At 35.1% G+C, this 17,949-nt stretch overlaps 1 protein-coding gene across 8 annotated transcripts in view; it reads left to right on the forward strand.

The window, feature by feature from the left end:
• TPO (thyroid peroxidase) overlaps positions 1–17,949 on the forward strand; it is a 57,246-nt gene that overhangs the window by 34,513 nt on the left and 4,784 nt on the right. For all 8 annotated transcript variants that reach the window (XM_072036401.1, XM_072036397.1, XM_072036399.1 and 5 more), the window contains 5 exons: positions 134–304; positions 1,589–1,826; positions 5,874–6,082; positions 6,654–6,824; positions 10,133–10,264. In XM_072036401.1, coding sequence (XP_071892502.1) covers positions 134–304; positions 1,589–1,826; positions 5,874–6,082; positions 6,654–6,824; positions 10,133–10,264 — 921 coding nt within the window. The remainder of the gene's footprint in view (positions 1–133; positions 305–1,588; positions 1,827–5,873; positions 6,083–6,653; positions 6,825–10,132; positions 10,265–17,949) is intronic.

Raw genomic sequence — 17,949 nt, forward strand, 5'->3', positions numbered from 1 at the left:
GGCTACGTGACCAATGTTTAAAAAAATATATAGAAGCATACGTACATTTACATACATTTACATACATGTTTGTTAAAAACATTCTAATGGTTTATATACATGCTCTGACATTATTTTATTTTTGTGTTTAAAGGAGGCTTGGATCCTTTGCTAAGGGGTCTTCTTGCACATTCAGCAAAACTACAGGTGCAAAATCAACTGATGAATGAAGAGTTAACAGAAAAACTGTTTGTGTTGTCCAACAATGGTTCACTTGATTTAGCATCATTAAATTTACAGCGTGGCCGTGATCATGGACTCCCAGGTCTACTGATTTTTCTTAAATCTACTTCCAATCAGTAACTGAACTATCACTGCTTGTATTTAGTATATAAGTTATTTAATAATAGGTTTTTATCAGAAAAGTAATACAACTTTCTTTTAAGATGCTAATACTTTTGATTTTGATGAAAACAAAATATTGCCCAGCATTTCAAATTAGAATAACCTCTCAGTTCTGGAATGTGGAAGACCAGTATTGGTGAGTAGATGTGGGTATGCCTGGTGCAGGTACCTGACACTGGTTCTTGCTGAATCCAGCTCCAGAGGAGAGGGACTTCCTGTCTGCAGCAGCTACTTGAGGTCTGCAGGCTGCACCCTGCCTGTGAGAGAGGTCTATTTAGACACAACCTTGTTGGCTGGACTGAGAGTAAAAGGTGCTGAGGTGTCCTCAGGACTGGTATAGGTAGCTTAGTTAGATGTACACGTCACTTTGAGAAACACTACATTTTTATGCCTACTTTTTGCATTAGATTTCTTGGTCTGTGCACCCTGGGTAGAAATAAACTCTCAAGGACTATGAGCCTATCAGGTCACGGATGTACAAGTTTAGAGAAGACTGTGCTGGAGTTTAGTTAATTTAATTATATTGGCTGTTAAAATCTATGGTAGGTTTGCAGTCCTGACCCCCTGCCTGATCAGACCACTTGTTTACATGAATAAGGAACAAATGCTGTTCTATGCTCTGAGCCTGATGGTCTACCCACAGAAGTAGAACTGAAGATGTTTCTGGGTGACAACTCGCTCCACTTCTCCTGTTAAAGCTGTGTGATGTTGTAGCTAGGAATGTGGCCCTGGACAGTACAAATAAAGTCTGACTCCAGCCTAGAGTTTAAAGCTCTCGGCTACACTACAGTAGAAATAGTTTTGGTCTTCAGGGCCAAAATGCAAGTATTGTTGGGAGGTGGGGGAAGTTAATTCCAGTGATGCAAAAGAATTGTATATATATGTCAACACAAAGTGTATGTTTCTGTTTAGATTATCTCAAAAATAACCCTTTATTATCATGTTTTCATTGCTTAATAAATATTGGAGAACTTAAAACCTTGTTTTCCTTCACAAAAATGATGTGATATTTGCATATCTTGTTGTTTCAGATCCTGCCATAGTTTCTCCAATCAACTTAACCAATAATAATAGGTTTATTTTTAGACATAACTGTCCATAATAGAGATTAAGGTTGTCAGAACCCAGTGGTTTTAAATGTATTAATTTAAAATATCTTGTTTAATAGTCAAGTCTAATCTTCCTTTTAACATCATATTTATAGGTTATAATGACTGGCGTGAATTCTGTGGCTTACCAAAACTGGAAACTCAAACTGACCTGAATACAATAATAACTAATCAGAAAGTCACTGAAAAAATCATGGAATTGTACCATAATCCTAGCAATATTGATGTTTGGCTTGGTGGTTTAGTAGAAGACTTTCTTCCAGGTGCTAGAACTGGTCCCCTGTTTGCATGTATAATTGGGAAGCAAATGAAAGCACTAAGGGATGGTGACCGGTAAGTTGTTTCATGCTGTGGAGTCATTTGTATACTAATCAAAACCAATGGTCATCTTACAGATATGTGAGGCTACTTCCCAAAATGTAAGACAACATGATGCTTATAAGTGTTTTAAACAAATTCAGTGCTGATTACCAATTTTTATCCTAGTTCCTCTGGGATTTGTTGGGTGAGCTTTTGCTTTTTCTTCTTTAATTTGTATATAGTTTCAAATTAGAGATTAGAAACAACGTAGAAACAATTTAGAGATTGTTTCTATGGTACTAAGATGACCAACTTTATACTTCTGGTGGAAACGCAAGGTGCCAACATCAGTTAATTGTGCTGGGGCAATTAAATTCTGTGTGGATGGATGTAGCACTGTACAGTCTTAGCTATCCAGTCCCTGAGGGCTGCACTAGAGTCAGGGTCCTTAACTGGAAGGATGTTAACACTTTCCACAGCAAACAGCAAATTCAGAAGAGAGATTTGGAGAGATGTAATACAGGCTTCCTAGAAAGGTTAATAAACACTAGGTAGTTAGTCTTATGGGATTCAGGAATGCAAAGTACTCCCAGAACAGCCTTAACAGACAGCGGAGAGGATCTTCCTTCACCTAATCCTGCACAAGTGCCACCAGTACAACACGCCACACCAGGAAGGCAGCAGAAATGCAGTTTCAGGTCACAAAAGGGTGTGAGGTGTTGCTTTATCATATTTCTGTTCCTGAAGAAATTACAAAACCAACATATTTTTCTTAATTTCCGTGATATATACTTATAGCAGTAATTTTGAATCTCCTGAGAGGACTAATTTTAAACGACTTACACCATGCTAGCAGTGGTGTTTTAAGTACATCTGGTCCTTCCTCTCACCTTTACACTCCTCTCATAAGTCACTGTTGTGGAAAGAAGCCATTATGTAAATAAGCATCCGAGGCAGAATTTAAATCTGAACTTTAAAAATGTTAATTAATTAGCTCACAGGAAAAACCAATGTTAATCATAAAGGTGGTATCTTATTAACACAAACTGTATAGACAGCAAACATTCCACTCAACAGAGTTAAAAAAAAAAATGGTTGTAAGTTTTCCGAATTGTATCCCTGCCCCTATCTGGGGAAGGATATCTATTGGGGTCCTTCTAGACTTGCTTCTATTTTTCAGTGTCTTATGATACTATTAACATTAATTAAACCTAAGATAATTTAACATGTTAACTCCAAATTGTGAAAAGAATATTTCTAATGCTAAATGAATTCCCCAAGGTTCTGTCATAATTTTTTAATGACAGCTAACCTAAATGTGAAATGATATTCAGTTATTGAGACTATGATATGGAACTATTTATGAAAGTTAGGAGGGTATAATGTTATCATTGTCTCACAGTAAGAGTAAGAATGGAAAAGTCTAAAATTCCTTGCAGTGACTTGTCATATGCTGTATTGGATACTACCTGTGTCTGCATTAGCAACACTACATGCATACCAGATACACTAATCGATGTGTCAGTAAATAGGAATTTCAAAACATCTTTTTGAACGTACTGGTTTAAGTTCATAAATCACGGATAATCAGAATTTTTAACTGACTTCATCCTCATAGCCTTAAAATCAGTAATATTTTGTCAGTAATATGACAAAATAAATGTATTTCTTTTTCTGATGTATTAAACCCAGGCCCTATCTGGTCAAATCACTTGGTCACCTGGAACCAATTGTTTCCATTCCATTGGATGTTATTTTATTTTTCTCTTCCTTCCTGCTCTGAATCTCTCTCTAATCTCAGAATTTGTAATGACTAGGTGAAAGGCCTGTAGCTGACTTTGCCATTTGCATAGGGATTGTGCAGAGGATTGTGCCTCTATTTAATTTTATGTTATTATAATTTTTTACTCTAACCCTCTAAAATTCACTTGTAAAATTTTGGTGATCTGATACATATCTTCTGGAGCAACCTTTGTTAAAGCAATCCCCTAGCTGCTGGGTAGATTAAAAAATAATGATCTGCTCAAGCCTTCTCAGCAGCATAGACAAAACTGAATTTTGTGATGAAAGTAGAATAAGTTTTAATGTACATGAAAGAAGAAACTAGAAAGTGCAGGGGAACTGAGTGAACAAAGCCTTTGACAGCTTTGGGTATGGTAAAGATTCTGTAAGTGTCAGTGACCTTTCAGGATGTTCTGGGAAGTCTGGGGTCACTGTGTAGGTAAGAGGCAGAAGGAATATGCCATTTATTTATTTTTTTCCCCTCTCTCTCCAGGCCCCCACCCTCTCTTCCGTGATTCTTATCACAGTGCTCCTGAAGTATGGGACATTCACCCCATCCCTGGTCCTGTAGATTCCCTCCTCCTCCAACACAGGCAGAGTGGGACAGGCTTACTCCCAAACTATCTTACCATACGCAACTATTTGCCTGCACCTAAAGCTTGTTCTGCAAAATTTCACATGCACTTAGCTTACTTAAACAAGTTTTATGACTCTGAATGACTTTGCACTTCTGAGAAAACTGTTGGCAGCAGGGTGCAATTTGTCCTGAAAACCCCTACGGGGCACATCACCAGCCCCTACACTCCACAGAACACAAACAGGATTATCAGACTTCTCATTTGCATGGTACCATTTCAAAGGGCTCATATAAATACCACACATATGCAGGTTTTTTACAGGGTCCACTGCTCTTCCTTTCCAATTAGAGGGGTGTAAACATGAAAACCACAGACAGCCCTTACTAGAAACCCCAGTGTTTATCCCCCAATATTACAGATACCCAAGTCTTGTGTTAACCCTGAGTTCAATTGGTTCAATCCTGAGTTCAGTTGGTTCATCCATTCTCTACTGGTAATGGTCTTAGATCATGTTAGCTCAGATCCTGCCTGCCTAGTGGTGGGGAAAATAATAACTGACCTGATTACCACAGGGTACTATCTTAGCAATTTAACATTGCTTGATAGTGTTTAATATGTAAACAGAGGTGTGTTATCAAATTAAAAAAAAAAAATAAAAATTGCTATTCATGATGTCTCGATGTATAAAATTAAGCCAAATACACTCTCTGTGATCTTTCATAGAGTTGCCCCATCTTTGTTATAAAAATAATAATATCCTGTTTATCTTTTTATTTCTTTTCTCTTTCTCACTAAGCTTTTTATATTTATATATACTTGTATGTGTGCATGTACATATTATACATACATATTATTTATATGTAGTATTACTATATAGTATATATGCTAAAATACATATACTATAATATAGTATGTACTGCATGATACAACATAATATAAAATAAATGGTATTATTTCATATTTCATTTGTAATATTTGTTACATATTATACATACTATATATCATGTATGCGTATACATTGATATGGTGCTGCAATGCTAGCACTGTTTTTTCATTTCTGCCAGCATGTTTCTGACCTCACAAAATGTAAGATGCATTTCATCTCTCCATTTTGTATGATCAAAATGACATTTGCTGTCTGTAAATATTCTGCTATAGCTAATCTACATACCCACATCTTCTTAGCAAATGGAGAACTGAATGGAAATATACAAAGTAGCATTCATCAATACCTGTTTTCATAGCAACAATTCTGTAATAGCAAGAAGAGTTCAAATGTTATGGTGTGGGTATCTATTATGGCTGCTCCTGTGATTAGCTGTAATATATATTTAGAACAATTTATGAATGCTGGTTTGCATAAGATTAAGTATCCAATTAAAATAATTTATCTTCAAGAATTTTTCTCTCAATATTATAACTTTTGTGGTTTTCTATCATTACTGAAGAATGATTCTGCATATGTGAATAATTAATAGTTTTACCCATCTGACTTTAACAAGACATCTGAGGTCACCATGGACTCACACTAGCCTTGCCATGGCTTGTATTTTGGGTATGCAAAACAGCATATTATGGAGTTTAAATTTATTATTGTTGTATCCACCTACATTTTGCTGTAATTCTTATTTTCTGGTCTCTTACGTAGGATACTGTGAAAGCAAGAATAATCAGCTCTTTGAATTTAATCTCTTCAAAATAATTCTATCAACCTTTCCAGATTCTGGTGGGAAAATGATAATGTTTTCACTGAAGCTCAAAAACATGAACTCAAAAAGCACTCTTTGTCCCGCGTGATTTGTGACAACACAGGGATTTCTGAAGTGCCAGCAGATGCCTTTCAACTTGGAAGATTTCCACAGGATTTTAAACATTGTGGCTATATAGAGGGGATGAATTTAGAAGCTTGGCATGAAATCTATCAAGAAGGTAATCTGGTAATTAACTTTTTTTTTTTTTTTCCTTTTTCTTTTTTTTTTTTTTTTAATTCTGATGGAAGGATGAGTAATCAGCAGTTAGAGCACTGACCATGGTTACCGCAGGTCTTGAGTTCTTGGTCTGTCACAAACTTTTAGCATTTCTATCACTTTGAAATGGGGGTCTTGGTCTTTGTCTCTTTTAAATTTCCCCTCTATATCAGGTTACTGTTTGAAGCTTCACCTTGATAACATGAATGGTTTTGTGAGATACCCAGACATTATGGTAATTGAGGCAGGAGTTCTTGGACAGATAAAAATACATTAACTAAGATTTCTGTTGAGCACACTGTTAGAAGGTAATGTTAATTTTACAATAATTATAAATTGATCATGAACTCATGATCAATTTATAATTCCATATAAATTCTTTGTCCAGAAATAAAAAATAAAATTCTTGATCATCTTAAAACATGTGAGTAATTCCCTTAATTTAATTTGTAGCAATAATGGAGAATAATGTCAATTTTCAATGCTAAGCTGGGATTTTTTAATTATTATTATTATTTTTATTTTATTTGTAGAGGAAACATGTGGAACACCAAAACGGGTGGAAAATGGTGATTTTGTATACTGCTCGGAACTGGGAAAAACTACAGTGACTTATTCTTGTCACCATGGATTTCAGTTACAAGGAGAAGAGCAATTAACTTGCACAAGTAAAGGATGGAACTTTCAGGCTCCTGTTTGTATAGGTATATCTCTCTCTATATTTTTGTTTCTGAAATTTCTAAAAGCTAAAGTCTATCACAGTTTATTAGAAGTAAATTCCTTTCTATGTTGTCCTGAAATGCATGGTTTAAAAGTCTTTTTTACTTTGTGTTCCCTGGAAGTATGTATGAATGAATCTTATGGATGTAGTTCACAAGATTAAAAGATAGTCAGCATTCTGTGTTTATAGGTAGGATGACACAGTAATGTGAAACTTCCTTGATCCAGCATTGCTATCTTAATATCTTCCCATCCTGATTCAGCAATCAGGTTGATGATAGGAAAATGTCATTTGAAATTACCTAATTAAGAAAAAATGAGTAAATTAACAACCAGTAAGGAAAATAATAATAATAAAAAAAAAAAAATTAAAAAAAAAGACTTACACATTGCTTCCTGCTACATTCAATATAAACCAGACTGTTGTCATTTTCCTGCAGTTGCTTCAATGGATGCTCTAGACGGAAAGTGAACTCTGCACCAGTAGTTGGTGTATTATACTAATAAGTTAAGCAAAGTTGGCAAAGAAAAAAAAAATGAATACAAGTGAAATTAAACAAATTATTTATCATTCTGTTCCAAACTCCCTCTCTCTTCACTCCAGTCCATGAAAAGATTTGCCAGAAGTGAATTATTTCTACAGGTAGAAAAGTAGAACAAGTAAGAAATCATTAAAATCAGTTCATTTCATGAACAGTTTCAGAGGAATGATTTCCTGTTAATTTAATTATTTTTGTAATCTTCTCTCTTCTTTTTATCTTATTTTTGCTGTTGAAAGGAAGAGGATAGGGAGAAAGAGAATGTGGCTAATGTTTCATTACAAGACTTCCACTCTTCACAGCTATGAAGTCTTGCTCTGTTCATATTTCAAATAAGTGCTTTTAATGATATATATGTATATATATGTATCTCTATATGCATACTCTGACTGTTCAAAGTTATGAGAGCATGAGAGAAAATGAAACCTGAAAAGGTTGTATTTAGGAATATATTATGGATGGTGGCAAATTAATTTGAATGCAAGTGCTGCAGCTGATCTGCAATAAAGTCTGCTTATCAGTATTTCTGTGACAGCAGAATAGCAAGCTATTCATTCTAATTGTATACCTGATATATAAAAAGTCAAATGAAATTTGCAGCTCTTTCCTTTATTCAAATCCTATTTATCCATTGAATCCCACCCACATAAATACCATATAAAGAAATAAAGCTGTTAAATGAATTATAATAAAATCTTTTCAATAGATTAATGTTCTGGCAGCAAACTGAATAAATAAGTTATATGAATGAATCATTCCTTGTCCTAGTTTCTTTTAATATGTTCAGCAATGTAAACAAAAGACTGTATATCTGCTATAGGAAAACAGGCTGCTGCATATATTAAATAAGCAATGTCTTTATTAAAAGAAAACCATCAAAACCCACTTATGCAGATGCTACTTGAGTTTTACAGTAGAAAGCACTTTGTTCCATGTATGTCTGTGCAATGTGTTCCCATTCTTTTAAATGTTCAGCAAATTAGGAATAAGTCAAGCAATATAATGAGGAGGATAGAGCTTAGCATTTCTGCAGATGGTTTCAAAATTACATGCTGCTCTGGAAAAGACAGAGTGGCCTGCTGGCAAAAGCATAGGAATTTGAGAGCTGTTAATTTCTGCTTACTAACTTTGGCTTTGACAGAAATCATTTCTATTGATTCAGGAAGTCATTTAGTGCTAGACTGTACTACCTTTATATTAAGTGTTATCTTACATTGGATAGATAACTGTGTTTACTTTGCTTCAATAAAGTACCACTGTCTTTGTAGGCTAGTGAGATCTGACATACACTATTTGGTGGTCATAAAATGAGTTGTTAACAGATAACATGACTATGGGTCTACGCAAGCTGAAATAGCACCTTTGAATTACAGTGCAGATATAGTGTGTGCAGGTTTTTCCTTCCCAAAGATGAAACCAGTGGAAGTTAACCTAAAATGTGGTCTTGAAGTGTGTAACAATTAAGGAAAATTAATAACTCCCGAACAACAGACTAGTTTCCTGCTTCATGGCCTTTCCTGAGGCATTATGGGAGACAGTTCTTAAGGATTCATAAATTTAAGATTATTCCTTGAATGATTACTCTTTTGACTGTCTCAGTTGACAGTTAGATTTGGACACAGCTGCAGCTTTGTATTAAAATTTAAGAAAGGATCAGGTTTGATCCCATTTCCAATGACAGCTTTCTGTAAGTGGTCTGAGAGACAATGCTAAGCTAAGCCAGTAAGTTGTTTTTATGGGATCATTTTCTAATACTGATGAAAAAAGAGTTACTTACACTGAAGTAGCAGATCAAACATTGTGGTAGGTGAGGAAGGGAAGTAGTATAACCAAAAAGAGAAGTTACTGAAGGCTATTGCCCACATATTGGCTTGCAGTCCTTCCCAAGACAAGGGGTCTGAGACATTGAATAGGCTGACAATTATACAGCACTGATGGGAAACCATCTAAAGCAGTGCTGGACATCTACCTTTAAGTAACCAAATGAAGACTGTAAGCAAAATTACACAGAAAGAAGAAAGAGAAATAAGGAAAACTGCATTCTTTGCCTCATTGAGTATTTTCTTTCTTTCACTCTACACTGACTCTCATTTCATTGCATAATAAGACTGTGAAAGGTCTTGAATGGCCTCAGAGAAAATACGTTTATATACATCTTCAAATGGGTGATTGTTCATCTGCTCATCATTCTGCCAAGATACTGCCATTTCACAGAATTTACGTAGCTTCTAGGAACAACCATTTTTGCAGTAATATCACAGATTACTGTTATAAATTTCATATCCAAAGCTAATCTGAATGCTTGACTCCTCAAAATTATACCTAGAAGTGTACAGAACCATGTCAGTGTTATTGCTTTCATTACTGCTTAAAGCACAGTATGAAGAAAGTTTATAGAAGAACTAGAAGTCTTAGGACACAAACACATTCAAGAATTGTTCTCAAATGTATGGTTTATATTTTTTAAAATTCAGCTTGGTTACATTTATAGCTTCTTGCAGATTACCAAAATAAAATCTTTATTTTTCATCATTTCCATCTTAAAAAAAAAAAAGAAAAAAAAAAAAGGCATGAAAAAGGAAGTAAAAACAACTTTCCGCTTTAAACTAACAGTGAGGACCTTTGGCAGTATCAATGTCAACCAAGTGTGTGATAACTTTCACTTCCAGATCCTTGTAGTGGGAGTGTATAAGAAAGTAGTAATCCCTATCTAATTTATAATGATTATTGATCATTGTGTATTTATTTTGCAGACATCAATGAATGTGAAAATGAAATTAATCCACCATGCTCTCCATCTGCTAAATGCATTAACACTAAAGGCAGCTACAAATGTCTCTGTACTGATCCTTACAAGCTCGCAGAAGATGGAAGAACGTGCATTGGTAATGCCTGTAAACCTATTGTACATTAAGATTTTATCTGTTCTTTTTTTTTTTTTTTTTTTTTTTTTTTTTTTTTATAATGCTGTAAAAATCATAAAATTAAGATCTATGGAAAAGCTGTTAACATACTTAAAAAATCTATGCACACAGTCTTAGGTACAGTCAGATTCTGTAAAATAAATGAAGGTACTGAATAAATAACACAGACACAGAAGTAAGCTTTCATTTTCCATTCTTGTTGTAAATAAACCACTATTTCCTGAGTGTTTTTATGAAGGGATATCTAACCTGTCTCAGTTCTAATTAGTATCCAAATTCAGCATCTGAATCAGCTAATTTCCACCTATTACATTCCCAAACAGTCAGTCCTTTTAGAGATAGCATAAATTATGCACTTCCTTCTTTTTCATCATTTCAGCACATCTGGAAGCTGTATTTGGCTTTAAACTCTATGTTGGGAGCTTGAGTGTAGTTACACACTGATGCTGAGTAGTACCCGTCCTAGGGAAACAGGGACTAGATCTCTAAAACTCCATGAAAACCTACAGTGGAAACTCAAGTAGATGAATATTTTCCTTGCCAAAGTGTCCAAAAGAAACAAAGAAACTTTAAAGTGCTCAAAACTTGCATATTCAGTGCTGTATGCCACACAACTATATGTGAACTCTGAATCACATTGAAGGCACATTTCTTGTTTCCTGTTTCAATGAATACCCTGGTTGTGATGTGGGATTGAGCTGTCCATTGTTGTTAATTGCACAAAGAAAACACAGGATAATAATTCCCCAGCAAAATATATTGTCTCACAAACAAACAAGCAAACAAACAAAATACTTCAATGATATGATGTATAAGCAGTTGTTTTTCCAGCTGTTGTTCAGGACCACTCTTTGAACCTTTTTTATTGGTCTGTGGACTTCTTTCTTTCTGGGATAAAACTAAAAAGGAATGTTGCTAGTCATTCATAGTTTCATCTTTAAAAATACCAGGAAAAGAGAAAAAATACCTTCTTTGTAAGTGTTTCTTATCTTTATTTACAGTTTATTTCTTTACCCTTTCAACTGTGGTCATATTTCTTTACCACTCTAAATCCAGAGACAAAACCTGTCTTCAGATTAGCATAAAGAGATTAGTTCACAGCATAAAAGAGATTAGGTATGAGGATGCTGCACCGGCATGAATCCAAGACAGCTCCAAATATTAGTTAAATTTTATATTTCAAGGGAGGAAACAGAGAGTGCTTACAGACAGTGCCACTGTGCCAAGTATTCATTGTCCCAGACCAAGCAAAATGTGGTTTTCTAAAGTCCTCATTGGCCTTCTGACAACTCAAATATACAGGTGCAGGTACAGCAACCCAGTCCACTGATGAATGTCTAGGATGTAAGGCTAGCAAAATCCTGTAGACCAGAGCAACTAGAGTTTGTTGTCTCCATCCTTGGCCCATCCTTGCATACTGATGCTAAAGTTTGGTATGCTAGATCTCTGGAGTCAGTTATGAGAGTTTCTGCTGTGTGACACACATTTCTGATTTCATTTCTTCCCTTTAAAGTTATAAACTATGGAAGAAAGAGTTCATTGGCACGTGACTGACAAAAATTGGCAAGTGATTTCCCAAATATTCCTGGCAGTATTTTATAGAAATAATATGTCTTACTTTACAATATCTCCACTATAACTGCATTTAAAATTGTTTGGTTAGTTCAAAGTTGTGGCATTAATCAGTCAAGTGATTTAAGCCACTGCAGAGTGTCAGCCATTACATATTAGCTATAATTTATATTGACAAACTTTTAAATGACATCACACCCTTTCTTAGATTCAAAGATATTATTGCAGCTGTTCTTTACTTCCATATTGGTTCTAAACTAAACAAAGGGAAATGTTTGAAAATTAAACTTTCTAAAAAGCGACATCTGAGGTATACATACTGAAGAATTAGTGCTTCATCCAAGTTCCACTGTTATGATTATGTGAATTGTAACCCATATATGCGTTACTAAAAGTCAGTGTACAGTTACAAGGCTATGATCTCATGAGGTGATTGAAGCATGTTGGGATAGCTCACACAGCTGGAGTGATACGATAGGTGGATACAGGTTATTTAGGAAGGACAGGCTGGTAAAGTAATGAGGGAGTGTTGAACTTTCTGTGAGAGGTCTGCATTAGGACCAATCAAAGGTCAGGAATCAGTGGAGAACTTATGGGTAAAGATTAATGGAAAGAGCAACATAGGTTCTATTTTAGGGAGTATGTGCTACAGACCTTCTGATCAAGAATAATTAGAAGAAGTCTTCTTCATAGAACAGGAAGACTCACATTTGCAGACCCTGATCCTCATGGGGAAATTTAACCACCCTGCTAACAGCTGGAAAGATACTGCATCGGAGTACAAAAATCTAAGAGTTTTCTACAACGATTTCCTGACACAGGTGATCGAGAAGACAAAAATGAAAGGTTGCTTTTCTGGATCTGATCCTTACAAATAAGGAAAGGGATGTGAAAGTCAGAAGCAGCCTTATCTACAGGGTCTATGAAATGACGGACTTCAAGATCCTCAGAGTAGGGGGCAGGACAGCCATGGATTTTAGGACAGCAGACTTCAACTTCTTCAAAGCTCTGCTTGGAAGAATCCCATGTAAGATATGCTTGGAGAGAAGAGCAGTCCAAAAGAGCTGGTTGATATTCAAGGATCAGTTTCTTCAAACTCAAAAACAATGCATGGCAACAAGTGGAAAGTCAAGCAGGAGATAGCAAGAGGTCTTATTGAATGATCAAGGAGATCCTGGTTGAACAGAGACATAAGAAGAGTGTTTACAAGATGTGGAAGCAGAGGCAGATGAACTGGGAGAAATATAGAGCTACTGGCCAACCATGCCTGCAGGGGTGGGGTAGGGAAAGTCAAGGTCAATTTAGAGTTGAATCTGTCAGTGGATGTAAATGGGAAACAAAAAAGGATTCTATAGGTACCTAAACAGCAAAATTAAAATGAGGGACTGCTAGTCCTAGGTGGGACTAAAATGGGACAGGGAATCTGGGGGAAAAGGACATTAAAGTGATGGAGTAACTACTCTCGGAAAACATTTCCAAACACATGAAAGACAAGAAAATAATTGGGAATAGTTAGCATGGATTTATAAAGGGAAAATCATGTTTAACCAACCTGATAGCCTTTATAGGTTATGCAACTTGATAGGTAGATAAAGGAAGATCACTAATTCCACTTGCTTCAACTTTAGAAAGGCTTTTTACAGTGTCTCCCATAGCATCTTCATAGACAAGCTGACAAGGTATGGGTTAGATAAGTGTATAGTGAGATGGATGGAAAACTGGCTTGCAAAACAAAAGGAAACGCAAAATTCTGCACCTAGGGAGGAATAATCCCTGGCACTGACACACCCTGTGGACCAACTGCTAGAAGACAGCTCTGCAAAAAGGACCTTGGGGTCTTGGTGGACAACAAACTGACCATGAGGCAGCCAGGCAGCTTTGTGGCTAAGAGTACCAACAGTGTCCTACGCTGCACTAGGAGGAGTGTTGTCAGCAGGTCAATGGAGATGGATCATATCCCTTTACTCAGCACTGGTGAGACAGCATATGGAGTGCTGCTTCTTTTCTGGGTTCCCCAGTACAAGAAAGACATGGAGTTACTACTACATTGAGTCCAGTGAAGGGTGATGAAGATGATGAAGCAACTAGAGCATCTTTCATACAAGGAGAGGTTGAGAGAGCTGGAACTGTTCAGCCTAGACAGAAGGCTCAAGAAGGTCTTACCAATGTGTATAAATGCCTTTTGAAAGAGAATTTTGTTGAGAGAGCCAGGCTCTTCTCAGTAGTGCCCACTGATAGGACAAGAGGCAATGGACACAAATTAAAAACTGTGAAACTGAACACAAGAAAGCACTTTTTTACTGTGAGGGTGACCGAACACTGGAACAGGTCTCCGAGATTTGTTCTGGAGCCTCCATCCCTGATTATATTCAAAACATGACTGGACAGGACCCCCATAAACTTGCTTAAACAGGAAATTTTGACTAGGTGATCTCAGGAGAAGGTTCTTTCCAACCTCAACAGGTCTGTGACTCTGTAATTAGGTATGATGAGGAAGAGGTTTCTAGTAGTGTTTTATATGGTTTATTTGTAAACTGGCCCGTATGCTTGTCTTTCTGTCATTTCTCATACTGTTTCCATTGAGAAAGAAGTAGTTAATTAGCTACTTGACAGTAGATTTCTCTAAAAAATATTTGTATTAACAAGTGAAAGGAGAATGTCACCAAGAGTCAACTGTGTTCTACTTTGTTCAATTTCCATGTTAGAAATATTTATGACAAATTTATACAAAACAGGTTTTCTCTGTTTTTACTTTAGCTAATATAATAAGTGTTATGAACATTGTTGGTGTCTTGGTTTGTTTGCTTGTTGTTTTTGCATTTTTAAGAACACCATTCATAAGGCCCAGATAATTTCGTTGTTTATTTGGAATGAGGTTCTGAACCTTGATGAAAAAGACAGTACAACACTTTTCTAAACCAACATATTGATTATAATAAATGAACAGCTGAATTTTAGCAGTAATATGAATTTGGAGATCTGCACTATAGAGTGATTTAAAATTACGAGATCACCTTATATTATTATGAGCATTTCAATCTTCAAAACTGAAGTACTCTTAAAATTTTGAAGAACTCTAGTAATGTTAACTGTTCAATACTGCACATCCATATAACCTTCACTCCTATTTTTATTGATAGAATTCATCAGTAGGCTTATGGCTTTCTTATCTAAGGCTGGATAATGTTTTTGACTCAGATGGAAACTTATATAGGGTAACTTCATTAAGGAAGTGAATTTGTTATGTTGCCTCAAACCAAAGATGACTAGCCCTTGCCAGTTTGGTCTGTTTGCCAGTGTTTGAAGTAAAAAAATAAAACAACAATGCTGATCTGAAAAGTACCAATTTTTGGTCTGTGCATACTGTAACCATGAGAAAAAGATTGTTATGTTAACACAGTATGAAGATATTTAAAACACTTAAGTTTAGCCCCCACAGATGAAGTAGGCTAAAACTAATAATTTATGAAGGCTTAGCCAATTGGCAGAAGCTTTTTTAAGTTAAAATGTATCATAAGATACATTATGATTACATTAAATTACACATTCCTACCTTTCTAACAATAGAAATATGCTTGGTTTTATAAATCTTGTTTTCTTTGAACTAATCTCAAATTAAAAGGATTCTCAATGTTTTTAGCCACTATTTACAAAAGCAACACATATATAAAAATAAAAAATACATTACAATTTAAAACAGCTATATTAAAAACACATTCAGTCTGCAGACTAGTATGTGCTTATGAGAATGATGGATGAAGATTATACAAAGTCCTCATGGGAAACATCTGTGTAATTCAATGAGTAATATGGTTTGGACTTTAATTTTTAAATTACATGATAAATCCATGAAAAATCTATCCAGTGTACTAAATTTCTAAAACCTTAATGGGATCTTTGAATGCCATTATAATATGAATGCATTATACATGAGGGGGATAAGAAGCTGTTATGTGAAAGCCCTCAGTCTTCCTCCTGTCTATGTTGTGGGCAAAAAAATAAGCAATATTGGACTCTTACTCAGATCTTCATTCAAAATGCAGTAAAGATTTAATTCTGTCATTAACGGTGACATAATGTAGTCCAAAAGAATTAGCATGAACAAGTGAATAGATTTAAAATTAAAGATCGATATAAGTAAGTGTGAAAGAGTCTAATCTTCATCTCTGTAGTCCTGATGAGCAGGTTAATAGTAACTCCAACACTGCATACTGAAGCAAATGTAATTTCAGACTGAGAAGAAACTCATTCATTCTACCCTGCTGTTTCCCACAGCGCTAACAATTACTTGTCTGCTTTGACACAAATATTCATATATATCCAGTCCCTTCCTTACTTTTTAAGGTTATGAAACTCAACTCAGTAGAAGTTTTAACACTCATAAACATTCTGTTTTTCTGAAGCCCTTTAGTCTCAATATTCTAGAAATCTTGCTCTGAAAGAACTTGGTCTTCACATACTTGATTTTCCTTCCAGTTTAATTCACCTGCTACTAATCATTCAACTGATAGTATCTGCTGTTGTTACTTCAGTAGCTTTCCTTTTGTGCCTTCATAACTATTACTTTTGAGATTATACAGTATCTATTTGCTTTTTTCTTTGGATGATGTTTAAATTTGGTTGGTAACTTCTTGTTACCAACCTTGAGAACTGAACATAAATATTTCTGTAGACAGTTTAACCAATTTTTATGGTATACACACACACACAAAAGAGCAATTTAGAAAACGTTTACTGCAGCTGCCACTGGCTTCTTTTTAGGACAGCTCCCACAGAGATATGGTCCTTAACGGTTAATTCCAAAGACCAAATAACTTAAGAGAAGATACAGAGCCAACAGTGGCATGTCAGGTTTACCTATAATATTTTAATAATTTGAAGACCAAACCTTCTGACAAAACACAATGAAACACAGTGATTTAGTTCCATCTCTACTACTGAAATGAGATTTAGCTGCCAAGAAGTAATTATGCTTAAATCAAAATGAAAATGAGACATTTTCATTGGTTTGTCTGGAAAAACAGGGTGATGGTGAAACCCTGTTTTTTGTTGTTGTTGTTGTTTTTGTTTGTTTGTTTGTTTCTTTGTTTGTTTTGTTGTTGTTCGGGGCATGGACCTTGTGGTTTCTTCTAAATATGTGTTATAAATACTTTGTTCTTGGAAAAGGTGCTTACAAACACTTACAATCAAATTATGTTAACTTACCTAGTCTATTCGAGTGACAGTATACTTGAGCATGTGCCCTCAACTTTTCTCTCTCAATTTAAATAAAAAACTATTTTAGAAAAGTAGTACATAATAAATTCAGTTGCCAAATAGCTTTACTACGTAAATATGGATCATTCAGGCAAGATAACTTCTGTATCAAATATTGATGTCCAATAAGAGCAAGATTTCCACCAATTCATTGTTAGATTAATTCTTTATAGTTCAGACAGAAGAGAGAAAAGGATGCTACAAAGATGATGGAAGGTATTACAAAACAATGGTAAGACAGTTGTGATCTAGTCTGTAGTACTTAGGCTTTCTGATCAATAAGCTGTTGTCAACCCTGAATATTTCTATGGAAACACACATATATTTTCAATTTGAAATTACTGTATGGGCAGAATAGTTATGTAAGTTATGTAACTGTAGGTTACTTATAGTATGCCATATAAATGGCATACTTTTTGATTTTGCAGATTCTGGAACACTTCCTAAAGAATCTTTAGTTTCCTTCATTTTTGGAGTCATCACGATTTATTATTATTATTATTATTATTATTATTTATTTATTTATTTATTTTTATATTAAGTTTTAAAGTATTTGGCCAGTAGTATTTTAAACCTTCATTTTATCTTAATCTACACATGCAAGCATTTATTTTCTTCATTGCAGAACCTCTGCCTGTTGTTTTTGTTGTTGCTGTTGCTGTTTTTGTTGTGGTGGTGGTGGTGCTGTAGGGGGGTTTGCTTGCTTGTTTTGTTTGTTTTGCATAGCCAACTAGCAGCAGATGAAATGTTCGCAACTTTTGAACTTTTGTAGTATTCCTTCTTAGCAGAGTATTATTAAGCATTCTAAGCTTTTACTT

Source organism: Anas platyrhynchos, chromosome 3, assembly GCF_047663525.1.
Source record: "Anas platyrhynchos isolate ZD024472 breed Pekin duck chromosome 3, IASCAAS_PekinDuck_T2T, whole genome shotgun sequence".
NCBI classification, from domain to species: Eukaryota; Metazoa; Chordata; class Aves; order Anseriformes; family Anatidae; genus Anas; species Anas platyrhynchos.